Consider the following 27,596-nt stretch of genomic DNA (forward strand, 5'->3'; position numbering starts at 1 on the left):
CCACCACTCGACTGATGTACCCGAACTTGGATGTCCGACACCTGATCCGTTCGGTCGCTCCATAGACTAGGCAGGGAAGTACCAAAGTGATCCAATAAACATACAAATGCGATGCAATTAACGAAGGACTCGGTGGAAGAGTAGGAGTTTACAATTATATCCCAGGGGAATAGTGCGGAATGCTGAGAATGATACGAGTTTGATGGGACGGGAGATTTTGGAGCTCCATGCCCAAATGGCCAATTATCTGCAGAGCTGTTCGAATTTGGTTTTCACGTTGTGATACGCACCGCGTTCTGGTTCAGAGGAAGGATAGCCTACTCATGCATTCTGCATGAAAACACCTGAATAAGGTAGCTCTCAACATTGAGTGTAGGCTACCATTGACTGTCAACTCTAAAAAGACTACAGGTTCCAATGGAGCACAGGAAGCAGAAGTTGAGTTCGCACAAGGGCTTCGTTCGCGTGTTTGAGATGCGCGGAACTCGTCCAATACTTTTTCTACTAGTGCTGATGTTGGTAGGGTTGGATGGGGTCGGCGGACTCCCGACGACGTGTAGAAGTAAAACGGTAAGTGGGCGGCTGCACATGGAAATTATTAAAATTAATATTTAGACTGTGTGCGCGACTCAACAAGCCCAGTATTTGCTTTTAATGTATTGTGTTTTGGTATCGTTTATTTACCGACTGTAAAAATAAGGGTTTTAAGTAGGCTACACTTATTATCAAATTTTTCTGGTTTGGTCCTAATGCATTTTTGTGCATGTTTATTATTTGATCAGTGTTACAATAGCCTAGAATAGGGGAATAAGTGGGGAGAAAGAAGAAAAGAAAGGAAGGAGTGGTTTAGGTGGTGAGGGGAGGGCTGGAGGAGAATGCTTCTGCTCACATGTGGGTGACAGATATTTTAGCACAGAGCGATGGATAGATAGAGAGGTACTGTCAAGGGATGAGAGCAGAGGAGGAGGGTTCCACATCTGTGTAGGATTAAGTTGTGATTTCTGTTCCCTTTTGCACTTGTGCCACGTGTGCTTTTTTTTTCTTCCTAGAGGAGGCCAGACATGCTCCCTTTTGCCAGGAAGCCTGAAAAATGCAATGACTTATTTTGACTTTCATTCATTCCTTTTAACTCATAGTGGAAGAAATGTGGAGAAATAGAATGAACAACTCAAATAACTATTTTGTCTTCGGAGGGTAGTTGAAATCCTCTCCCAGTTGCTGATTCAACATTTTGTCATCATTGAAGTGATTTTTGTCCTGTCCAGTGGCGATTTTAGCATGTAAATCTTGGAGGGACAAACTCCACATTTTGTTGTTGTTGATGCATGCCAGCAAAGCCACTACACAATACAACACTCAACAATACATTCATTGCACTATAACGGTGCCCACAAACTGTTAGGGCCTACATAAAGCTGTCCCAACAGCAGAGCTTTCTTTCTTCACCATGGAGTGAATCCTTACCACTGCTACACCTGGCTATCAGTGGAGCCTTGTCTGGCAGCAAAACAGTTCATTCAGCCTCATTTACTGCCTTTAAAAAAAAAATAGCTGACATGGCTGACTTGCTTAAACAAATGTGGTTTCTACTGACAATTGAGATGTACAAACTATGGCATAAGGGGACGACATGTGGAGAAGAGGCAATCCGTAATTTCGATTAAGACATTCATGAGCAATCTTGGACGGACGTAGTCAATATAACTATTTGTTCAGCGACAGAATTCAGAACATTCTTACAGTATTCTCCCTGTACACCAAGTCAGAACCGTAGGGTAAATAAAGGGGACATATAAACAGACAATGAAAGCTCTTACAATATTCTATGATGACATTTCTCTAAAACAGGCTATAGGCTACATGTGCACCACCAAGTCAGAACAGTAGGATAAGTTATGAGGGGGAAATGGACCAAATGTTTATAGTGAGGCACATGGGCTACTAACAGCTTACTACGCAACATACCCTTAGTATTACTTTCTTAGCTACAGTATACAGTGGGGAGAACAAGTATTTGATACACTGCCAATTTTGCAGGTTTTCCTACTTACAAAGCATGTAGAAGTCTGTAATTTTTATCATAGGTACACTTCAACTGTGAGACGGAATCTAAAACAAAAATCCAGAAAATCACATTGTATGATTTTTAAGTAATTAATTTGCATTTTATTGCATGACATAAGTATTTGATCACCTACCAACCAGTAAGAATTCCGGCTCTCACAGAGCTGTTCGTTATTCTTTAAGAAGCCCTCCTGTTCTCCACTCATTACCTGTATTAACTGCACCTGTTTGAACTCGTTAACTGTATAAAAGACACCTGTCCACACACTCAATCAAACAGACTCCAACCTCTCCACAATGGCCAAGACCAGAGAGCTGTGTAAGGACATCAGGGATAAAATTGTAGACCTGCACAAGGCTGGGATGGGCTACAGGACAATAGGCAAGCAGCTTGGTGAGAAGGCAACAACTGTTGGCATAATTATTAGAAAATGGAAGAAGTTCAAGATGACGGTCAATCACCCTCGGTCTGGGGCTCCATGCAAGATCTCACCTCGTGGGACATCAATGATCATGAGGAAGGTGAGGGATCAGCCCAGAACTACACGGCAGGACCTGGTCAATGACCTGAAGAGAGCTGGGACCACAGTCTCAAAGAAAACCATTAGGATTAAAATCCTGCAGCGCACGCGAGGTCCCCCTGCTCAAGCCAGCGCATGTCCAGGCCCGTCTGAAGTTTGCCAATGACCATCTGGATGATCCAGAGGAGGAATGGGAGAAGGTCATGTGGTCTGATGAGACAAAAATATATATTTTTGGTCTAAACTCCACTCGCCGTGTTTGGAGGAAGAAGAAGGATGAGTACAACCCCAAGAACACTATCCCAATCGTGAAGCATGGAGGTGGAAACATCATTCTTTGGGGATGCTTTTCTGCAAAGGGGACAGGACGACTGCACCGTATTGAGGGGAGGATGGATGGGGCCATGTATCGCGAGATCTTGGCCAACAACCTTCTTCCCTCAGTAAGAGCATTGAAGATGGGTCGTGGCTGGGTCTTCCAGCATGACAACGACCCGAAACACACAGCCAGGGCAACTAAGGAGTGGCTCTGTAAGAAGCATCTCAAGGTCCTGGAGTGGCCTAGCCAGTCTCCAGACCTGAACCCAATAGAAAATCTTTGGAGGGAGCTGAAAGTCCGTATTGCCCAGCGACAGCCCCGAAACCTGAAGGATCTGGAGAAGGTCTGTATGGAGGAGTGGGCCAAAATCCCTGCTGCAGTGTGTGCAAACCTGGTCAAGACCTACAGGAAACGTATGATCTCTGTAATTGCAAACAAAGGTTTATGTACCAAATATTAAGTTGTGCTTTTCTGATGTATGAAATACTTATGTCATGCAATAAAATTCAAATTAATTACTTAAAAATCATACAATGTGATATTCTGGATTTTTGTTTTAGATTCCGTCTCTCACAGTTGAAGTGTACCTATGATAAAAATTACAGACCTCTACATGCTTTGTAAGTAGGAAAACCTGCAATATCGGCAGTGTATCAAATACTTGTTCTCCCCACTGTACATATCTCCCTGGCATATTACATAATTTATGCAGCAGCATACAATACATTTTTGGACTCACCTTGTTGTGCTGTGCTCACTTGAACAGGAAGGTGGTGCGGTGGTCCTTGTGGGCAAATTTTGTCATCAAACGTTGTCATCAAAGTCTGGCATTCTCTGGATTTATGGTGGTTTCAAGACAACTGGGAACTCAGACAAAAACAAGGTCGAATCATGACGTCAGTGATCTTCAGGTTTGAGCTCTAGAAAGAGGCCCGAGTTCCCGACTTGGAATTCCGAGTTGGATGACCTTTCAAAACGTATTTTCTCAGTCGGAGCCGAGTTCCCAGTTGTCTTGAACTCACTGAAGTCTGAGATTTCCCAGTTCCGAGTTTCCAGTTGTTTTGAACGCGGCAGAAGTCATGCTGGATTAACCTTTTCACATGTGAGTTCCAAATATCTCGTAACGGTCGCCCCAGCGTGAGTTTTATGCACGTGATGTCAGAATGCACTCACTGTTCCAAAATGTGATTGTTACACAACAGGACAGTAAACACACGCTGCCTGCTAATTATCTATAGGCTATGTTTCAACTTGTCAATTTCAAATTATTTTCTAACAAGTTTTATTTTCTAATAACAGTTTGAATTGAGGTGTGTTGGGCCTCCTCATTATTTCACATAGAAGTAGCCCATTTCAGTGTTGCGGACAATTTATGTTTGAGGCTTTACTGAGCCGGACAAACTTCTCTCTTCCAGGAGAGCCCAATCACTTCCCTAGTTTTTCCGCAGATCAAGTTTGCAGACATTTGCACAGTCTTGTACAAACTGGCACATTTTCTGGCTGGCATTTACAGTTTTATTCACGTTTTCAAGTACTGGTGACAGCTATTGCATTCCGATTATTGCATAGATTGTAATGGACTCCTATGATGTGTGTAAAATACTTTTTTGAAGGTTGTACTGATTATAATGAGCTAATGCTAAGCTATTTGTCAGCTATGTGTGGCGCCATGTTTGTTGACATTATGCAATGCATTCTGGGTGTCACGTAAACGTCTGTCAGACCAAAGATGTTATACTGAGGTGAAGGAATGGTTCTCTCGTCTTTCGAGTAAACTTCCGGAAGTGAATGAAGGGAAGTGAATGATCCTTCAACATGCATACTGCAAACAGACCAAACTCATCTTGTCTCCTCTTATTATCTTTGGTTGAAGCATCAAAATAAACATGGCGGCGTGCACAAACTACCCGTCATCGGATTACTTTCGATTACTAGAAAGTGTTTTACTCAATTATTTTTATCAATGGTGAGCTCACCCGTGATGTGATGAATTATAAATAGTAATTGCTATTAGCTAATTCATATTGTGGTTTCTGTCAGCCGAGAGTTCTCTAAATATGACCTCTTGTGTTACGTCAATCTTTCCTCAGTTAGCCTAGGACTAATGTAGCCTACATTTTCCGATTTGGATGATTGTGTATGTTGTCGCTACTTCTGTGAATGTCTGAACATTGCATCCAAAAATAAACTGGTCACATTCAGGACATAACTTTGTAAGGACTGTGTTTGTGCGAAATGTTTCTGTGAAAAAAAACAAAGTGGCTAGCTCAAATGCTGACTGTTGCGTCAATTGAAACTGGACGTTCTAAATAAGTGTTCTAATCAAACCGGTTTGATCGTATGCTGCAGGGACCACTGTAGAATGATCACACCCGTTTGTTGGTACGTGTGAAAAGGTTAACAGCATGGCCAATGTATTTCAACCTTTGCTGGCCCATGGTGTTGAATATTTATAATTTTATGCTTAGAAAAGAGACTCTTAAACCCAGACTTGGACCACACATCCACTCCACTGAATAGCAGGCTAGTGATTGCTTTGCACCGCTTGCAGTTAGCCACTGATTCCTTCCAAACCACTCATAGTTGAATTTGCGATTTCCAACTTGTTGTGTAATGTTTATGTCCAATGGCCGATGAGCATGGATACATTTTATCTATTATTTATCTTCAAGGATTGAAAAGGATTTGCCAGTAGATTGTCAACGTGATTCATGATGATGACTGCTTGTCTAGCTTGCTAGCTAAGATTTTGAAAGTATGATGTTGACATGATCAGTCCAATCAAAGCTACGGTACATATAACATGATTTGACGTCATTTTGACTTCTGTGGCCAATGACCTTGAGCCTTCTTGGATGGGCACTTCTAATGTAACTCTATGGCAGCACCCAAGGGGCTTGAATTTTCGAAATAACATGCAAAACAGGTGGGGCCCTGCCCTGAATGACGGGTCGCCATTGGTCCTGTCTTGTTTCACAGGTTCCTGCTCATTTGTTCTTTGTCTCAGGCACTGTACCATTCTCTCTACTGCAACATACTGACTGTGCAAAGCTTCTCTCTCTCTCTCTCTCTCTCTCTCTCTCTCTCTCTCTCTCTCTCTCTCTCTCTCTCTCTCTCTCTCTCTCTCTCTCTCTCTCTCTCTCTCTCTCACACACACTGTTTTCACCTCCATGGTCATGTCATGCTCCTCTTGTCACCTCTAATAATCTCTCTTTCTCTCTTTCTCTCTCTCTCGCTCTCTCTCAGGGAGCTGTTGGGCTGTCTGTGGAGTCCCTGAGCTCTGTGAAACATCATCCTGTGACGGGAGCGGCATTGAGCCGCTCCAAACGCTACGCCATCAACCCACTGGGCCACAAGTGGAAGCATTTCAACCTCACCTACAAGTGAGACCCTGAATCCCAATTCAGACCCTTGTCCCCACTCCCTAGGCACTTTAGGAGATCTGAGAGGATTGGATATTCAGTGCCTTCAGAAAGTATTCACACCCAATGTTCCTTCTAATTTTTTTGGGGCACTTAGCAAATTTCAGGTCTGCTGAGCGTAAACTTGAACGTTGTAAAAATAAATTGGTGCAACTTACTGTGCTTTAAGTTACAGTTTCAGACAGTGGTCAAGTAGGCTACTGTGGCTATTTGATCATAATGTAGGCCTATCAGAGTTTCCTATCATCAAAAACAATGGACAAAATGCACCCCATAACATTTTAACATGGAAATAGCCATTCAACCTACAGTAGCAGCCAATGTGTGGGATTCAATGTAGGCCTACATTCCATGAGCGTTTGAAAAAAACATGCAGGGCTTGACATTAACCTGTTTATCCACTTGTCCTTCAGACAAGGAGGTGACTGAAAATGTTATTGTGTTGTTTGATTAAAATAAAATGCATTATTATTCCCATACCATTATTACAGAAATTCAGACAAATGATGCTACCCATAGCTTATTCAAGCCTGTCTCAAAATATAACACTGCCCCTTTAATACAAAAAAAACTCTTTACCTGACTTGCTTTTGAAAGATGTCTAGAAATGTACAAGTTTTTTGCTCTTGTAGAAAGCAATCCACTCCCCCATTGCTGACTACAAATTATCTATAACTGGGCTAATAACTCACTAACTAGCAAAGGATATGAGAAAATGTGCACACGTGGCTACATGCAGCTCTCACTTTGATCTCAAAACAAGCGCATCTACTCACGACCGCTCATGCTGTAAACACAGTCCAGTTCAAAATGAATGGCACAGATCCATAAATGGCAACGGTCTATTTGCATAAAGGCCTACTGCAGCTCTGATTGGTTATGCCGCACTGGTCTGTGTAGAGTACGGGCTGAATCCTACTCCGATGCGTTCTGCCTACAACAAAATCTCTTGAATAGTTCATTTTGTTTTGTTATGTTGCATTGAAAGTAGCTAATATTGCATCGAGTCGATCACAATTCCCACAGTAAAGGGAAACGTTGATAGTGTTAACTAAGGGGAAAACTGTAGAAAGTTTGTTGTGTTATAGTCTGAATGTAAAATCGATTAAATTGAGATTTTGTGCCACTGGCCTACACACAATAATGTCAAAGTGGAATTATATTTTTTAGAATTGTTTTACAAATTAATTACAAATGAAAAGCTGTAATGTTTTGAGTCAATTCAACCCCTTTGTTATGGCAAATAACAAGTCACATAATAAGTTGCATGGACTCACTGTGTGTAACCACAAAGACCAGGGAGGTTTTCCAATGCCTCGCAAAGAAGGGCACCTATTAGTAGATGGGTCAAAATTAAAAAGCAGACATTGAATATCCCTTTCAGCATGGTGAAGTTATTAATTACACTTGATGGTGTGTCAATACACCCAGTCACTACAAAGATACAGGCGTTCTTCCTAACTCAGTTGCAGGAGAGGAAGGAAACCGCGCAAGGATTTCACCATGAGACCAATGGTGACTTTAAAACAGTTACAGAGTTTAATGGCTATGATAGGAGAAAACTGAGGATGGATCAACAACATTGTAGTTTACTCCACAATGCTAACCTAATGACAGAGTGAAAAGAAGGAAGCTTGTACAGAATACAAATATTCCAAAACATGCATCCTATTTACAATAAGGCACTAAAGTAAAACTGCAAAAAATTTGCCGTTATGTTTGGGGCAAATACAACACAACACAACACATCACTGAGTACCACTGTTCATATTTTCAAGCATGGTAGAGGCTGCATCATGTTATGGGTATGCTTGTCATTGGCAAGGGCTAGGGAGTTTTTTAGAGGAAAACCTGGTTCAGTCTGCTTTCCAACAGACATTGGGAGACAAATTCCCCTTTCAGCAGGACACTAACCTAACACACAAGGCCAAATATACAATGATCAACAACCAACTTGACAGAGCTTGAAGAATTTGTACAATCCAGGTGTGCAAAGCTCTTAGAGACTTACCCAGAAAGACTCACAGCTGTAATCGCTGCCAAAGGTGATTCTAACATGTATTGACTCAGGGGAGTTAATATGTATGTAAATGAGATATTTCTGTATTTCATTTTCACTAAATTTGCACAAATCTTTTTCCTAAAAACATCTTTCACTTTGTCATTATGGGATATTATGTGAAGATGGGTGAGAACAAACATCTATTTAATCCATTTTGAATTCAGGCTATAACACAACAAAATGTTGAATAAGTCAAGGGGTATGAATACTTTCTGAAGGCACTGTAGATAAGAAATATGGCAGCAATTCCACCTAACCTATTAGTGGGCAAGATGGAGGTTCCACCATATTGCTGATACCTATTCAATCCTCTCAGATGTAGTGTCGAGGAGGAAGGGACTAGGGATTCAGGGAGTGAGAGAGAAAGAGACCAATGGGGAAAGATGGGGAGGAGATGGAAGAGACTGGGAGGTCGACTTCTGAGTAATATTTTGAGAATTAAAGCTTCGGGGGATGGCCACTGGCCAGATATATAAATATTATTTCTGAAAGCAAAATTGATAACGTACAGTTATGAATATAACTACTGTTCCCTGAAGGAGGAACATACTATGGAGAGTCAACGACCATTCATATTCCCCTGAAAACTGAAATCATGCGCAACTGGCCAATGGATGGAGAGCCCGCCCTCAGAAGCCCTGCCTTCCTGGCTATAATACGGGGGCTCGCATCCATTTCCTCAATTCAGTACCCCTCTTCAGCGAGGCCAAATCACCTGACAGTGCAGGGTAAAAATATGTTATACCTCATTACCTCCTTCAGGGAAAAGTAGTTATTTTCATACGTTCCCTTTCAGTCGGTCACTCGCTATAACATACAATGGGGACATACAATCACGCCCCAAGCCGGCTCATAGAGTACCAAACTAGGAGGCCCACGGCAGCACAAGCGCACACAGATTCCACTGGTTCCAAAAAGGGGCTACAGAAGCCACCTTTTTCGCTAATACTTACCTGAGAAGCCTGAACTGTCAGAGCCTCATGAGGCCTGAGCTGTCAGAGCTCCATATAGGGAACCAGAACCTGTTCCAAGAACAATACTTATTACCTTGCGAGCCTGAAATGTCAGAACTCGTACAAGGAACCGCAAGTCCAAAACAACAGAACACCTGTCGTGACTTGGTAAAGTGCACACAAGGGCTGCACCACGGCAGCCCGGGATCAAACCCACAGGAAACTGTGGTAACCTTGATAATGTGCACTTTACGCGCTGCCGCACCCCAAGGCAGCCCATGGCTCAATCCACAGGGAATTGTGATAAGCTGGATAAAAGCGCCACACTCCCAGACCCAGGCATAAGAACACTATGAGCCACACCGGGAGTAGTTACATCCGCGCAACAAAACCTCACAAAGGTATGTCGGGAAACCCATCTCGCTGCAGCACAGATATCACCAATCGTCATACACATGAACAATACCCAAGCAGCCGCCACACCCCCAATGGAGTGAGGACGCACACCGCTAGGCCTTGTTGAAAGTCAGTGACCTCTGCCATATCGTGGATTCAGAGCTATCTACAGTTGAAGTCTGAAGTTTACATACACCTTAGCCAAATACATTTAAACTCAGTTTTTCACAATTTAATCCTAGTAAAAATCCCCTGTCTTAGGTCAGTTAGGATCAACACTTTAGTTTACATTTACATTACATTTACGTCATTTAGCAGACGCTCTTATCCAGAGCGACTTACAGTTAGTGAATTCATCTTTTTTTTATTTTTTTTTATACTGGCCCCCCGTGGGAAGAATTTTTAAGAATTCTTTAAGAACGTTTAAGAATGTGAAATGTCAGAATAATAGTAGAGAGAATTATTTATTTCTGCTTTTATTTCTTTCATCACATTCCCAGTGGGTCAGAAGTTTACATACACTCAATTATTATTTGGTAGCATTGCCTTTAAATTGTTTAACTTGGGTCAAATGTTTCGGGTAGCCTTCCACAAGCTTCCCACAATAAGTTGGGTGAATTTTGGCCCATTCCTCCTGACAGAGCTGGAGCAACTGAGTCAGGTTTGTAGGCCTCCTTGCTCGCACACGCTTTTTCAGTTCTGCCCACAATGTTCTATAGGATTGAGGTCAGGGCTTTGTGATGGCCACTCCAATACCTTGACTTTGTTGTCCTTAAGCCATTTTGGCACAACTTTGGAAGCATGCTTGGGGTCATTGTCCATTTGGAAGACCCATTTGCGACCAAGCTTTAACTTTCTGACTGATGTCTTGAGATGTTGCTTCAATATATCCACATAATTTTCCTTCCTCATGATGCCATCTATTTTGTGAAGTGCACCAGTCCCTCCTGCAGCAAAGCACCCCCACAGCATGATGCTGCCACCCCTGTGCTTCACGGTTGGGAAGGTGTTCTTTGGCTTGCAAGCAACCCCTTTTTCCTCCAAACATAATGATGGTCAATATGGCCAAACAGTTCTATTTTTGTTTCATCAGACCAGAGGACATTTCTCCAAAAACTACGATCTTTGTCCCCATGTGCAGTTGCAAACCGTAGTCTGGCTTTTTTATGGCGGTTTTGGAGCAGTGGCTTCTTCCTTGCTGAGCGGCCTTTCAGGTTATGTCGATATAGGACTTGTTTTACTGTGAATATAGGTACTTTTGTTCCTGTTTCCTCCAGCATCTTCACAAGGTCCTTTGCTGTTGTTCTGGGATTGATTTGCACTTTTCGCACCAAAGTATGTTCATCTCTAGGAGACAGAACGCGTCTCCTTCCTGAGCGGGATGACGGCTGCGTGGTCCCATGGTGTTTGTACTTGCGTACTATTGTTTGTACAGATGAACGTGGTACCTTCAGGCGTTTGGAAATTGCTCCCAAGGATGAACCAGACTTGTGGAGGTCTATAATTTTTTTCTGAGGTCTTGGCTGATTTATTTTGATTTTCCCATGATGTTAAGCAAAGAGGCACTGAGTTTGAAGGTAGGCCTTGAAATACATCCACAGGTACACCTCCAATTGACTCAAATTATGTCAATTAGCCTATCAGAAGCTTCTAAAGCCATGACATCATTTTCTGGAATTTTCCAAGCTGTTTAAAGGCACAGTCAACTTAGTGTATGTAAACTTCTGATTCACTGGAATTGTGATACAGTGAATTAAAAGTGAAATAATCTATCTGTAAACAATTGTTGGAAAAATTACTTGTGTCATGCACAAAGTACATGTCCTAACCGTCTTGCAAAAACTATAGTTTGTTAACAAGACATTTGTGGAGTGGTTGAAAAACGAGTTTTAATGACTCCAACCTAAGTGTATGTAAACTTCTGACTTCAACTGTGTCTACTAGAACTCAAAGGGTTCTTTAATGGAAGCTTCTCTAATGTCAAACATGTAAAGTGTGGTGTACCGCAGGGCAGCTCTCTAGGCCCTCTACTCTTTTCTATTTTTACCAATGACCTGCCACTGGCAATGAACAAAGCATGTGTGTCCATGTATGGTGATGATTCAACCATATACTCATCAGCAACCACAGCTAATGAAGTCACTGAAACCCTTAACAAAGAGTAGCAGTCTGTTTTGGAATGGGTGGCCAGTAATAAACTGGTCCTGAACATCTCTAAAACTAAGAGCATTGTATTTGGTACAAATCATTCCCTAACTTCTAGACTGGTAGAATCTGGTAATGAATGGTGTGGCTGTTGAACAAGTTGAGGAGACTAAATTATTTGCCGTTAACTTAGATTGTAAACTTTCATGGTAAAAACATATAGATTCAATGGTTGTAAAGATGGGGAGAGGTCTGTGTGTGATAAAGAGATGCTCTGCTTTTTTGACACCGCACTCCAAAAAGCAAGTCCTGCAGGCTCTAGTTTTGTCTTATCTTGATTGCTGTCCAGTCGTGTGGTCGAGTGCTGCAAGGAAAGACCTAGTTAAGCTGCAGCTGGCCCAGAACAGAGTGGCACGTCTTGCTCTTCATTGTAATCAGAGGGCTGATATAAATACTATGCCGGCCAGTCTCTCTTGGTTAAGAGTTGAGGAGAGACTGACTGCATCACTTCTTCTTTTTATAAGAAACATTAATGTGTTGAAAATCCCAAATTGTTTGCATAGTCAACTTACACACAGCTCTGACACACACACTTACCCCACCAGACACCAGGAGTCTTTTCACAGTCCCCAAATCCAGAACAAATTCAAGAAAGCGTACAGTATTATATAGAGACGGCTATTGCATGGAACTCCGTTCCATCTCATATTGCTCAAGTGAACAGCAAACCTGATTTTAAAAAACAGATAAAGCAACACCTCACGGCACAATGCCTCTCCCCTTTTGCAACAGGATCCTAATAAAAAAACAAAAATACCTGCAAGACATAAGCATAACCTTGGGAGCAAAAGCTGCATTAGGATGTAACATCACTTTGGAGTCGCCAGGCTCGGACTCCAAACAGGAAGGGTGTACTGATAGCGCATGGAGATCCCCAACGTGCTTGTCCGATGCCAAGGCCATGAGCAGGGCAGTCTTGTAGGAAAGGAGCTTCAGGTCCACAGACTCTAGTGGTTCAAACGGAGGCTCACACAGAGTGTTCATGACCAAAGCCCTGTCCCAGGTCGGCGCCATGAGCCGACGCACGCCTTTCAGGAACCGCACCACCAGAGGATGAGACCCCGGGGTAGAGCTGTCCATCCCTACATGACATGCCGAGATGGTTGCCATATAAACTTTCAATGTGGAAAAAGAAAGGCCCTGCTCAAAAAGCTCCTGCAAGAACATCAAAATGTCCACCAAAGAGCTCTGAAAAGGAGAAACTCCTTTAACCTGACACCAACCCTCAAATGCACGCCACTTACGTATACAACCCTCTTGTAGAGGTCCATGCGCCGACTGTATAGTCGTAATCATGTTCGAGGGTAAACTCCTAGCCGTCAAATTCAACCTTTCAGGGGCCAAACCCACAGATCCCATATCTGTGGTCGTCGGTGCCAAACTCTCCTGTGCACCTGGGACAATAGATCCCAACGACACAGAACCCACCAGGGGTCCCCGCATAGCGCCCAGATCCCTCATTGAGAAGAACAGAGGACGACACGCAGTGCTCCCCATCCCAGTAAGGATGCGTCTGTCATGATCATCCTGCGGGACACTACCTGCGAGAACCACCTGCAACCGCAGTCATGGGTTATTCTAAGGAGAACCCACGAAACAGATGCATCAACAGCCTGAAACGTATCAACAGAAGTCCCAGAAGCACCACAGCTATCATAAAAGAACCGTGCCAGACAGAGCCGGAATGCGACCCTCCTTTGTTGGGACAAAAACACATGATTCAGATCTGAGTCCAGAAACTGAATGCGCTGAGCCGGAGTCAAACCACTTTTCCTGTGATTCACTATGAACCCCAGAGCTCCACCTATTCCCTCGACTCCGCTTCAACCAGCCAATCGTCCAGATAGGCCAATACTCTGATCCCCTGGCACAGCGCAGTAGAAAAAGTGTGGGGCCATAAGGCAGGACCAGAAACCCGTAGGCCACACCCTCGAAATGAAACCTCAGAAACTTTCTGTGGTGAGGATGTATAGCCACATGAAAATACGCATCCTTCAGATCTATGGTTGTGAGCCAATCGCTGGGACACACCGACTGCAATAGCCGGCGAAGTGTGAGCATTTTGAACTTGCAAACCTAGAGGTGCTTGTTTAAAACACGCAAGTCCAGGATGCGACTGTTCCATCGCTCTTGGGAACTAAGAAGTACCGGCTGTACCAACTGCTCTGTATTTCTGACACAGGGACCACCCGAATTGCCTGCTTTTGAAGGAGAGAGGAAATCTCCTCTCTCAAGACAGGCGCTAGGACCTCGGGGACCATTGACGTAAAGATGCCATGAAAAGGAGGAGGATGCACAGCGAACTGGAGACCGTACCCCATCGTCATTGTTCTCATCACCCATGGTGAAACTGCACATGCCCGCCACTGGACGGAGCACGCTGCCAGTCTCCCATACATTATCTCCTATATATATATATTTTTTTTTTCATGCTTGTTTTCATATCCACCACCCTTGACAACCATGTGTCTGAATGTGGGGAAGCAACTGTGTTTATTATGCACAAATCTGGATGATACCGCGCTCTTGATACCCTTGAACACAGAGGAACCAGGGGTAGAAATACCCTCTACATTCATGAACTCGCCATAACCTGGTAGCACCAGCCTGGCTGAATGAGGGGAATCCCAGGTCGCCTTTAGCTCATCTGCAAAATCTTTAAACGGGGTAAGTGACGCTTCACCGCTGCAGGGACAGGAGGTAAATACCTTCCCCCAAACCTGGAGGAACTCCGCTGAGGGGGAGAAGACGGCCAATCCACCCCCAGGTGATCTGCCGCCTTACGACACAGCTCCATCAAAGGTACATTAACCACCAATAGTTCACTCTCCCCCGCCGAATCCAAAGCCGGGGCTGCCCCGGACTGATGTCATCCGATTCACACTTTGAAAATCCTCCAGAGCCAACCAGGTATAGTATATCGTCCACGAAATCTGGACTCTGAACACTGCCAGAGAAACCGGAATGAACCTCACTCAGCTGGGATGACACCCTTATTAACTCCAATCACCACTGCGGCTCTCTCCCGGCCTCAGATAACCCCATTCCCGAGGTTGATTCACTGGAAAGACTCTTCGCCAGCAGCCCCAATCTTTCTCACAAAGTCAGCCTGACACCTAATGGAAGTTGATACCAGCCGGAGACAATGGTCACACAATCTGGTCCAAGCCAAAGCCTCCTGAGCGTGTTTCCAACCCAGGCAAACAGGACAGCACTCATGAGTATCTTTAATTTTCATTGTGAAACCACATGCCCTAGGGCACGGTTGGAGGTTCAAACTCGACTGGTTAGCCTTTTTGAACATACTCTTACTTAAGCAAGGAAGCACTGGCTAAACAAGCAGAGCAGAAAGTAGTGGGGTATTAGCAAACACAAATCCTACCCAAGCAAGGAGCATTAGCTACACAAGTAGAGCAGAAAGTAGTTAGCTTTTAGCAAACACGAATAACGATACCAATACCCAAAACTCTCAACATCTAGAGAGACACCTAAGTCAGAGCCGAATCTCGTAGTCTTTGTGTGCTTGAAAAGTTTGTGAATTGCATGACACCTTCTTCCTTCAGGTGAGCTGAAGAGAAAATAATTGAGGAAATGGATGCGAGCCCCGGTATTATAGCCAGGAGGGCAGGGCTTGAGGGCAGACTCGGCATCCATTGGCCTGTTGGGCGTGATTTCCATTTTTTTCAGGTGAATATGGTTGGTCGTTGACTCCCTATAGTATGTTATACCGAGTGACCGACTGAAAGGAAACAGCAGTATGTTTTGGGGAATCCAAGTTCGTCGCATTGTCTGTCACTTTCCTGTATATACTTGTGTCTTTCTGTTCACATCTGTATGTCTGTCCGTCCGTTCATGTCTGTCTGTCTGCTTGTCCGTTCACGTCTGTCAGGATCGTGAAGTTTCCCAACACGCTGAACAAAGATGACACCCGCAAGGCCATCAGCATTGCGTTCTCCAAGTGGAGCGACGTGTCCCCTCTCTACTTCGCTGAAATCACAAACCCCAACAAGAGTGCTGACATTATCATCGGTGAGACCACATAATTCAATAGAACCTTATTGGATCACTATGGACGAGACATTAATAAGTTAAAGGTGTGTGTGCGTGTATCTCAATATTTATAAAAGTCTTTAATACCCCCTGCTTTAAATGTGTATGTGTGCACGTGTGTGTGCACATGCTTCCAGGTTTCTACACGTGGAACCACACAGACTGCTGGTGGTCTCCATTGCACCCCTGTTTTGATGGGCTAAATGGGGAGTTGGCCCATGCTTTCCTGCCCCCGCGCGGGGAGATCCACTTTGACAACCACGAGTTCTGGATCCTGGGGAAGTCCCGCTTCAGCTGGAAACAAGGTGCAAAGACTCTCTACTCCCTGTCGGTCTGTGCTCCGATTCTCTACCCTTCCCCCAAAAAGTGTACTCGTTCACTTTCCCCCACCCATGAATTTCAAAGGAATCGATTGACGTCTATGACGTCTTTTTAGATGCTTTTATCAGATGTAAACTTGATGTTGGCTTGAAAAGAGAGACCAGTTGGTTATAATCTGGTTGACGTATCCTCAACCAGAAAACCAGTTTACAACCAGAGAATGACATTAGGTTGTCATTTGCCACATTTTGCCTGCTGGGTAGGTGCACTTGATATTGTGTGCTAGATAGGCGTGAAGAGTTTGCACTTTTGTGCGGACTGTGCTCGCCAGACAAGCTACTGTAAATCGAACATACTTCTGTTATCCCCCAATTGTATTTATTGGTTTTCACAACATTCAATAAATCTTTCATGTGACATTCAGTAATTCCATTTTATAAGCACAGCAACAAACAAACAAAAACAAAACACATACAGCATATAGATGCATCACACATATGTATCATACAATAACACCTTTATATTTAGGTAACTGCAAAAATATAGGAAACACCAACATAAAGTGTCTTAATAGGGCATTGGGCCACCATGAACTGCCAGAACAGCTCCAATGTACCTTGGTATAGATCAGGTGCGTCATGCACCCTAAAAATATGAGGGGGCACAAAGTATGGGGGTTGGTATGTAGGGTGGCTAGGCCCACAGTCCTCAAATTGGACAATTTTGAATTTTTCGAACACCTAAAACAGATTTTTCCTGCAATCGAGAGCCATAATCATTATGCTTAATTCTATGTAAAAAAATATGTATATTTTTCTGCATATCTAAGCATACCTCTTGAGCTGTCTGTATCCTCCTGACTGGTGACTATTTTTTTTTAAATAAACTAAATATGCTTCTCTGCATCGCTGCAAAAAACCTTGGTAAAAGATTGAAAGGCATGTGAGTCTTAGTACATTTAGTAGTTGTTTGCTTTTCTAAAGTCTAAGATAGTTAAAGCTAGCTACTTTAACTTGATTGATAGCCTGAAATGGCTTCTTGGTAGTTAGTTATGAGGTTGGGAGATTGGAAACCTATCTGGGCTAGCTAAAGCCAACTTCACAAAATTCCTTGGTGGCTAGTAGTATTACAGAGAAACAAACAAACAAAAACAACAACAAAAATAAATAGAATATATACAGTGCCTTCATAAAGTATTCACACCCGTTGACTTTTTCCACATTCTATTGTGTTACAAAGTGGGATTAAAATGGATTTAATTGTCATTCTTTGTCAACAAACTACACAAAATACTTTTTTAACAAATCCAGAAAATATATTTCATTAATCAGTCAATTGTATTTATAAAGCCCTTTTTACATCAGCAGATGCCACAAAGTGCTATACAGAAACCCAGCCTAAACCCCCAAACAGCAAGCAATGCAGATTGAAAAACTCCCTAGAAAGGCAGGAACCTAGGAAGAAACCTAGAGAGGAACCAGGCTCTGAGGGGTGGCCAGTCCTCTTCTGGCTGTGCCGGGTGGAGATAAGAGTACATGGCCATTTTGTTCTTCAAGATGTTCAAACGTTCATAGAATGCACTAGCCCGAGGGGGCGCTAAACCAGACAGGAAGATGACGTCAGTGACTCAACCCACTCAAGTGATGCACCCCTCCTAGGAACAGGATGGAAGAGCACTAGTAAGCCAGTGACTCAGCCCCTGTAATAGGGTCAGAGGCAGAGAATCCCTATCCCCCCTGACTGAAACAGGTTTCCCTCAAGAATTTCCCTGTATTTAGTGCCATCCATCATCCCTTCAATTCTGACCAGTTTCCCAGTCCCTGCCGATGGAAAAACATCCCCACATCATGATGCTGCCACCAACATGCTTCACTGTGGGGATGGTGTTCTCGGGGTGATGAGAGGTGTTGGGTTTGCGCCAGACATAGCGTTTTCCTTGATGGCCAAAAAGCTCAATTTTTGGGGAGTCTCCCACATGCCTTTTGGCAAATACCAAACGTGTTTGCTTATTTTTTTCTTTAAGCAATGGCTTTTTTCTGGCCACTCTTCCATAAAGCCCAGCTCTGTGGAGTGTACGGCTTAAAGTGGTCCTATGGACAGATACTCCAATCTCCGCTGTGGAGCTTTGCAGCTCCTTCAGGGTTATCTTTGGTCTCTTTGTTGCCTCTCTGATTAATGCCCTCCTTTCCTGGTCCGTGAGTTTTGGTGGGCAGCCCTCTCTTGGCAGTTTGTTGTGGTGCCATATTCTTTCAATTTTTTAATAATGGATTTAATGGTGCTCCGTGGGATGTTCAAAGTTTCTGATATTATTTATAACCCAACCCTGATCTGTACTTCTCCACAACTTTGTCCCTGACATATTTGGAGAGCTCCTTGGTCTTCATGGTGCCGCTTGCTTGGTGGTGTCCCTTGCTTAGTGGTGTTGCAGACTCTGGGGCCTTTCAGAACAGGTGTATATATACACTGAGATCATGTGACACTTAGATTGCACACAGGTGGACTTTATGTAACTAATTATGTGACTTCTGAAGGTAATTGGTTGCACCAGATCTTATTTAGGGGCTTCATAGCAAAGGGGGTGAATACATATGCACGCACCACTTTTCCGTTATTTATATTTTATAATTGTTATTTTTTTCATTTCACTTCACCAATTTTGACTATTTTGTGTATGTCCATTACATGAAATCCAAATAAAAATAAATTTAAATTACAGGTTGTAATGCAACAAAATAGGAAAAACGCCAACGGGGATGAATACTTTTGCAAGGCACTGTAAGTGTGGGGTACAGAGATGGCGTAGTCATTTAAAAATCATGTTAAACACTATTATTGCACACAAAGTGAGTCCATGCAACTTATTATGTGACTTGTTAAGCACATTTTCACTGATGAATTTATTTAGGCTTGCCATAACAAAAGGGTTGAATACTTATTGACTCAAGACATTTCAGCTTTTCATTTTTAATTAACCTTTCTAAAAACATAATTCCACTTTGACATTATGGGGTATTGTGTGTAGATCAGTGACACAAAATCTCAATTGAATCAATTTTCAATTCAGGCAGTAACACTACCAAATGTGGAAAAAGTCAAGGGATGTGAATACTTTCTGAAGGCACTGTATACAGTATATACACTACATGACCAAAAGTATGTGGACACCTGCTCGTCGAACATCTCGTTCCAAAATCATGGGCATTAATATGGAGTTGGTCCCCCCCTTTACTGCTATAACAGCCTCCAATCTTCTGGGAAGGCTTTCCACTAGATGTTGGAACATTGCTGCGGGGACTTGCTTCCATTCAGCCACAAGAGCATTAGTGAGGTCGGGCACTGATGTTGGGCGATTAGGCCTGGCTCGCAGTCTGCGTTCCAATTAATCCCAAAGGTGTTTGATGGGGTTGAGGTCAGGGCTCTGTGCAGGCCAGTCAAGTTCTTCCACAACAATCTCGACAAACTATTTCTGTATGGACCTCGCTTTGTGCACGGGGGCATTGTAATGCTGAAACAGGAAAGGGCCTTCCCCAAACTGTTGCCACAAAGTTGGAAGCACAGAATCCTCTAGAATTTCATTCTATGCTGTAGCGTTAAGATTTCCCTTCACTGGAACCATGAAAAACAGACTCAGACCATTATTCCTCCTCCACCAAACTTTACAATTGGCACTATGCAATTGGGCAGGTAGCGTTCCCCTGGCATCCACAAACCCAGATTTGTCCGTCGGACTGCCAGATGGTGAAGCATGATTCATTACTCCAGAGAACGCGTTTCCACTGCTCTAGAGTCCAATGCCGGCGAGCTTTACACCACTCCAGCCGAGGCTTGGCATTGCGCATGGTGATTTTAGGCTTGTGTGCGGCTGCTCGGCCATGGAAACCCATTTCATGAAGCTCCCGACGAACAGTTCTTGTGCTGGCGTTGCTTCCAGAGGCAGTTTGGAACTCGGTAGTGAGTGTTGCAACCGAGGTCAGATGATTTTTACACGCTACGCACTTCAGCACTCGGCGTTCCCGTTCTGTGAGCTTGTGTGGCCTACCACTTCGCCGCTGAGCCGTTGTTGCTCCTAGACGTTTCCACTGCACAATAACAGCACTTATAGTTGACTGGGGAAGCACAAGCAGGGCAGAAATTTGACAAACTGACTTGTTGGAAAGATGGCATCCTATGACAGTGCCACGTTGAAAGTCACTGAGCTCTTCAGTAAGGCCATTCTACTGGCAATGTTTGTCTATGGAGTTTGCATGGCGGTGTGCTCAATTTTATACACCTGTCAGCACCGGGTGTGGCTGAAATAGCCGAATCCACTAATTTGAAGGGGTGTCCACATACTTTTGTATATATAGTGTGTATATATATATATATATATATATATATATATATATATATATATATATATACACTTTTTAACAGGACAAATCCGAGGGGGCACGTGCACCTGTGCCCCCTAAGGGCATGATACCTCTGGCATAGATTCTACAAGTGTCTGGAAGTCTATTGGAATATCAACAAAACACCATCATTTGGTGTTTTGTTGATATTGGAAAACACTGTCTCAGCCGCCGCTCCCTAATCTCCCATAAGTTTTCAAATGGGTTGAGCTCTGGTGACGAAGACACATACACACACCCTTTAAACCCCCTACACTTCTTTGAGACCCCTATTTCAAAGTCACTGAGATCTCTTGTTCTAGCCATGATACCCATAATAATGGGCAACTGGGCATTTTTATACATGACCCTAAGCATGATGGGATATTAATAGCTTAATTAACTCTGAAAACCACACCTGTGTGGAAGCACCTGCTTTCAATATACTTTGTATCCCTCATTTACTCAAGTGTTTCCTTTATTTTGGCAGTTACCTGTATATACCAACACACCATTGTAGAATCTAGATGTTACCTCAAGTCACACACCATACACACAACAATGATCACATCTATAATGACTCTGTGTATTCTATTCAGAGATCCCAATCCCCCTTGTCCTTTGATATAATTTGTGTACGTGCGTAATTGTGTCTGTTCCCTTCCCCAGGTGTGTGGTTGAATGACCTGGTACAGGTGGCGGCTCATGAGATCGGGCACGCCCTGGGGCTGTGGCACTCGCGTGACCCCCAGGCCCTGATGCACCCCAATGCCACCTACACGGGCCAGAGGAACATTGCCCAGGACGACATCTGGGGAATCCAGCGCCTCTATGGTAAAGGAACACACAGATCAATCATGTTTTTTTGTTTTGTTTGTGATGATAAATTAAGACTCATATATACATATATATATACACACATATACACACACACATATATACTGTATATATATATATATATATATATATATACACATACATACATATATACACACACACATATACACATATACTGTATATATATATATATATATATATATATATATATACACATATATACACATATATATATATACATACACATACACATATATATATACACACATATATATATATATATATATATATATATATATACAGTGGGGAAAAAAAGTATTTAGTCAGCCACCAATTGTGCAAGTTCTCCCACTTAAAAAGATGAGAGAGGCCTGTAATTTTCATCATAGGTACACATCAACTATGACAGACAAATTGAGGAAAAAAAATCCAGAAAATCCCATTGTAGGATTTTTAATGAATTTATTTGCAAATTATGGTGGAAAATAAGTATTTGGTCACCTACAAACAAGCAAGATTTCTGGCTCTCACAGACCTGTAACTTCCTATTTAAGAGGCTCCTCTGTCCTCCACTCGTTACCTGTATTAATGGCACCTGTTTGAACTTGTTATCAGTATAAAAGACACCTGTCCACAACCTCAAACAGTCACACTCCAAACTTCACAATGGCCAAGACCAAAGAGCTGTCAAAGGACACCAAAAACAAAATTGTAGACCTGCACCAGGCTGGGAAGACTGAATCTGCAATAGGTAAGCAGCTTGGTTTGAAGAAATCAACTGTGGGAGCAATTATTAGGAAATGGAAGACATACAAGACCACTGATAAGCTCCCTCGATCTGGGGCTCCACGCAAGATCTCACCCCGTGGGGTCAAAATGATCACAAGAACGGTGAGCAAAAATCCCAGAACCACACGGGGGGACCTAGTGAATGACCTGCAGAGAGCTGGGACCAAAGTAACAAAGCCAACCATCAGTAACACACTACGCTGCCAGGGACTCAAATCCTGCAGTGCGAGACGTGTCCCCCCTGCTTAAGCCAGTACATGTCCAGGCCCGTCTGAAGTGCATTTGGATGATCCAGAAGAGGATTGGGAGAATGTCATATGGTCAGATGAAACCAAAATATAACTTTTTGGTAAAAACTCAACTCGTCATGTTTGCAGGACAAAGAATGCTGAGTTGCATCCAAAGAACACCATACCTACTGTGAAGCATGGGGTTGGAAACATCATGCTTTGGGGCTGTTTTTCTGCAAAGGGACCAGGACGACTGATCCGTGTAAAGGAAAGAATGAATGGGGCCATGTATCGTGAGATTTTGAGTGAAACCCTCCTTCCATCAGCAAGGGCATTGAAGATGAAACGTGGCTGGGTCTTTCAGCATGACAATGATCCCAAACACACCGCCCGGGCAACGAAGGAGTGGCTTCGTAAGAAGCATTTCAAGGTCCTGGAGTGGCCTAGCCAGTCTCCAGATCTCAACCCCATAGAAAATATTTGGAGGGAGTTGAAAGTCTGTGTTGCCCAGCGACAGCCCCAAAACATCACTGCTCTAGAGGAGATCTGCATGGAGGAATGGGCCAAAATACCAGCAACAGTGTGTGAAAACCTTGTGAAGACTTACAGAAAACGTTTGACCTGTGTCATTGCCAACAAAGGGTATATAACAAAGTATTGAGAAACTTTTGTTATTGGCCAAATACTTATTTTCCACCATCATATGCCAATAAATTCATTAAAAATCCTACAATGTGACTTTCTGGATTTTTTTTCCTCATTTTGTCTGTCATAGTTGACGTGTACCTATGATGAAAATTACAGGCCTCTCTCATCTTTTTAAGTGGGAGAACTTGCACAATTGGTGGCTGACTAAATACTTTTTTTCCCCACTGTACATATACACACGTTTTATACATGTGTTGTAATGATGTCATTTCTAACTTTGTATTAACATTGTCTTAACATTGTATTAACATATTCTCTATTCCACAATTCCTGCTCAACTCATTGTGTATATTACAACACAATAACAATACAATTACTACAGTACCATGTAGCATGTTAATACAATGTTGTTGATACACAAGTAATTCAAGTTTTATTACACAGGTATAAGACATAACACTAAGAAAACGCTAAGAGCAACCACAAATGTCTATATGTATGTTGTATTCTAGGATGCATGGACAAGAAGCGCGTGTGTGATCCATGGGCTCGCCTTGGCTTCTGCGAAAGGAGGAAGAGCTTCATGAAGAAACACTGTGCCCGCCGCTGCGACCTCTGCTATGGTCAGACAGGCATATTGTCCACTCTTGATTGGACATGAATTTAACTACACTGCAGTTCACCAGTTGGAATTTCAATTGAATTTAAAGTTGCATTCTCCATATATCTACATGGGATCCTATTAACGGCATGCATTTAGGACTGTCTTAAGCCAGCAATTGGATCAGGACTCGATAGTTAAATGTGGATCTAGCCTGGTTTTGATAGATTAGAGTTTGGACCTGCCTGGATTTGTAAGGCGCTTTGGATGACAACATTTGTGAAACGGATAACTAAAATGCTTAAACCTTGTGCTATGTTGCCAACTTTCAGGCTTTAGCTTGCCCAACTCTGTGTCCTGTGTCCTCCCTTGTCCTACTGTACTGATATCACCTCTGTGGCATATGTTTTATCCCCAAATAGACTCATCTTTACACGATTCCTTGCATCCTATATTCTCACCTCTTTCTCAACCATATTGGAGGAGAACGTCCAAGGTCTCTCCCCTCAGACCTTCTTCTCTGATTTGTTTTGAGAAAGAGGCGAGGAAAGAGGATGCGAGGAATTGAGGACAGATGAATCGAGAAAAAGCCATAGAGGAATATTAGGCCTATCTTGTGGGTGTAGTATTGTGGGGACAGTATTATGACTGTCCTGGTATTTCACTCACTTCCTGTAGAACCTCTTGAGGCCGTTACCACGCCAACTCCACTGCCTGCCAATGTCAAGATCAAGATGGTTCCTCGTGGAAAGGTTGTGGGCTTCCGCTGTGGGACGAAGAATCCTAGATCGCCTCCCAAAGTCAGGTGAGAGAATAGTCTAAATACAGTATTGCACTAATCATATTTTTGTTGTCTATTGGACAGGATAGAGAGAGAGAGAGAAGTAGATAGGAGGAGAGCGGGTGCTAGAGCAGTGGGTTGGATTCGAACCAATGCATGCAGTGGCAGTACACAATAAAAGTGATCCAGAGGCAGGGGCTTAGACCGCTTGACCAAATCTCAGACCACTATATACCATAATTAATGGTCAGATTCTCCCATTGTTTTATCAGGTCTTTTTATGGGAGTATTAAAACATCGTGGCTGTAGTTTATTTTAATTTTACTATGTTTCTGGCAAAAGTTGTTGGACATACGTACATGACATTTGAATGATTGATTCCTCTCTCCCCTGGCATGACCTTTGACCTTGCTCCAGCTGGTACAAGGATGGAGAGCAGCTCCTGATCTCTATCCCCGGCTACATCATCATGAAGGATCGCGACCTCCGCATTGTCGCCAACGAGTTTAACGAGGGCACTTACACCTGTCGCGTCCATCGTAGCGGCAACGTGGTCTCTGCAAACTCCTGGGCCATCCGGCTGAAGCCTGAACAGCCTTCCAACAGCTGAGCTGAATGGAGTGAGTGAGGGAAGGGAAAGGAAGAATGAGAGCATGGAAGGAAAGAATGAGGCATGGAGGAAAAGAGGATGAACCCACAGCTGTGCCACCTGTGCCTCACCGCTAGCCGCAGTGGAATACAGGTGGCAACAATTACAATATTAAAAGTGAACTCAGCAATATGACATTATCATACCAGCAGGACGACTTCCTTACAAATATTAACCTGATAATTCAAATCTGCCAAGACTGCCACATATTGGACCTTATTCACGCAGGGGTTGTGAGCTTTCAAAATACAGCCTTGCGTGATAAAACACAGAAAACAGAAAACCTTCCTTAAATTTAACCTTAGAATCAACAGATAATTGACCAATGGAAACAACCCACTAGTCTAGAGCCAATAGTGTCAGTCTTGGCACATCGAAATTCTGTTGTTAATGTCTGTAAACAGGAAGTTGCCCCGGTTTGTAGGATGATGTCATATGGTTAAGTCTACCTTTAAGCAGGCTGTACTCTGACAGTCCTCTCTTGAATCCAGGTCATAAATGGAATAGATCCCAGCACTCAACCTTAAACTTCATTCATCATCAAGGACATCAGACTTTAAGATCCAGACAGAGAATACTAGCTTTGCTCACCCTTTAAATGTGATGACTGTCGTTTCTATGCTGTTGTTGTATTGATATATCTCACTTTGTTAAAATGTCTAGGGCAGAGTTGATATCTCTAGATCCTGTGTCATTCAAAACTGTATAGTAATTTGTTTTGAGATAAAGGGTGTAAGTATGATGCAGCTATCACTGTGTGCTTATGGAAAATATTCTCTCCCTTGCACTGTCTTCTATTACTTGCCTTACATTTAGATGGAAAAATGCATTAAATTGGGATTTTATTTCAAAAAAATGTATTTATTCGCACACCAGAGTCAATACTTGGTGGAAGCACCTTTAGCAACAGTTTTACCCACTTTTTGAATGTCTCCACCAACTTTGCTCTCACAGTACTGTCACAGATTTCTATGCAGATTTAAGTCAGAAATGATACTAGGCTAGGGCACTCAAGCCCGGTTTATACCTGGTTCTAACATGCATCCTGATCTTGCCCACATTCTGATTATGCCCACATTTTCAGACATGCGTCTACATGGTATTAAACTGTCTTATCCGTCCACTTTGGGCACAATCAGAATGTGGAAAAGGGGCTCGATTCAATACGTAGAGCTGAAGATCTGCACTACAACGCAATTTAAATTTAAAGGCAATGTTCCTGCGTTCGCAGAGACTGCATTCACGGTAAACGCTGCATATGTTGGCTCAATCTGAAGTTACCTTTAAATTGAAATAGTGCTGTAACAGGGATCTTCAGCACTACAGATTGAATCAAGCCCAAGATCAGGACAAAGGACGCATGTTAGAACCAGGTAAAAACGGGGTTTCGGAGACATCAAACATCTTGGCAAGTCACTCCAGTGTAGCATTGGTCTTATTTTGGGTTATTGTCCTGGTGAAATGTGAAACTCTTATCCAGTGTCAGGTGTTCAACAGACTGAAAATGTTTTACCTGGGCTTTGCACCATTTTTCTTTTGACCCTGCTAGTATTGTGGAGTGACTGCAATGTTGGTTATCTTATTTCCCCCATCTGAGCCAAGGAACTCTAGCTATTTTACAATCACCATGGCCTCACGATGACATTGCATTACCTTCCTCTCCGGCAGCTCAGTTAGGATAGACGGACAGATCTTTGTAGCGTCTGGGTGATATGATAAATCATTCACAGCTTAATTATTAAATTGACCATGCATAAAGGACCCTCCCCTGATCTGTACCTGCCTACAAATGTATTAATGAGATGTTCTGAAAGCTCCAGGGTAGCTTTGAGGTTAAATCTTTGCTTGAAATCTATTAACCAACTGAGGGACCTTACAAAGATGAGTATTTATTCTGAAATAATGTTAACAAATATTGTTGCACACAGAGATGGACTCCATTCCATTTATTTAGTAACTTGTTAAGGACATTACTGCAATTTTGAACGGATTTAGGTTTGCCACAGCAAAGGGGGTGAATACGTATGCATTCAAGCACAAATTCATTTTAGAACATTTCTATAGTTTGTCTCTCACTTTGAAAATGTGGTGTAGGATGTGCAGATCAGGGAAAATAAAATGCCAACGTTATTCATTTTTATATTTAAGGCAACATGTGAAAACTGTGCAATTGAAGTGAATACTATTGCCTATGATGTTTCTGTACCATGTTAAATGGTTTGGTATATATTGTAGAAAAATGAGATTTCAGATATTTTCACTCCTGTGTAACCAGAACTGCATATGCACCAACACCACTTTATACGTTGAAGTCGGAAGTTTACATACACCTTAGCCAAATACATTTAAACTCAGTTTTTCACAATTCCTGACATTTA

At 42.8% G+C, this 27,596-nt stretch overlaps 1 protein-coding gene across 1 annotated transcript; it reads left to right on the forward strand.

Moving 5' to 3' along the window:
* On the forward strand, nucleotides 1–27,596 carry LOC121561642 (matrix metalloproteinase-23-like). Its single transcript, XM_041874186.2, has 8 exons — nucleotides 1–570; nucleotides 6,151–6,287; nucleotides 15,832–15,971; nucleotides 16,130–16,297; nucleotides 21,353–21,517; nucleotides 23,700–23,810; nucleotides 24,467–24,593; nucleotides 24,987–27,596. Exons 1-8 carry the CDS (start codon nucleotides 418–420, stop codon nucleotides 25,177–25,179), a joined length of 1,194 nt encoding a protein of 397 aa, XP_041730120.1. The 5' UTR covers nucleotides 1–417; the 3' UTR covers nucleotides 25,180–27,596.

Source organism: Coregonus clupeaformis, chromosome 5 (assembly GCF_020615455.1).
Source record: "Coregonus clupeaformis isolate EN_2021a chromosome 5, ASM2061545v1, whole genome shotgun sequence".
NCBI lineage: Eukaryota > Metazoa > Chordata > Actinopteri > Salmoniformes > Salmonidae > Coregonus > Coregonus clupeaformis.

Excerpts from the sequence above, each read along its gene's own strand:
- LOC121561642 (XM_041874186.2), top strand. The coding sequence starts at position 418 with ATGGAGCACAGGAAGCAGAAGTTGAGTTCGCACAAGGGCTTCGTTCGC. Across the intron at positions 16,298-21,352 it reads CCGCTTCAGCTGGAAACAAG|GTGTGTGGTTGAATGACCTG; the intron begins GTGCAAAGACTC and ends TCCCTTCCCCAG. Across the intron at positions 24,594-24,986 it reads AGATCGCCTCCCAAAGTCAG|CTGGTACAAGGATGGAGAGC; the intron begins GTGAGAGAATAG and ends ACCTTGCTCCAG.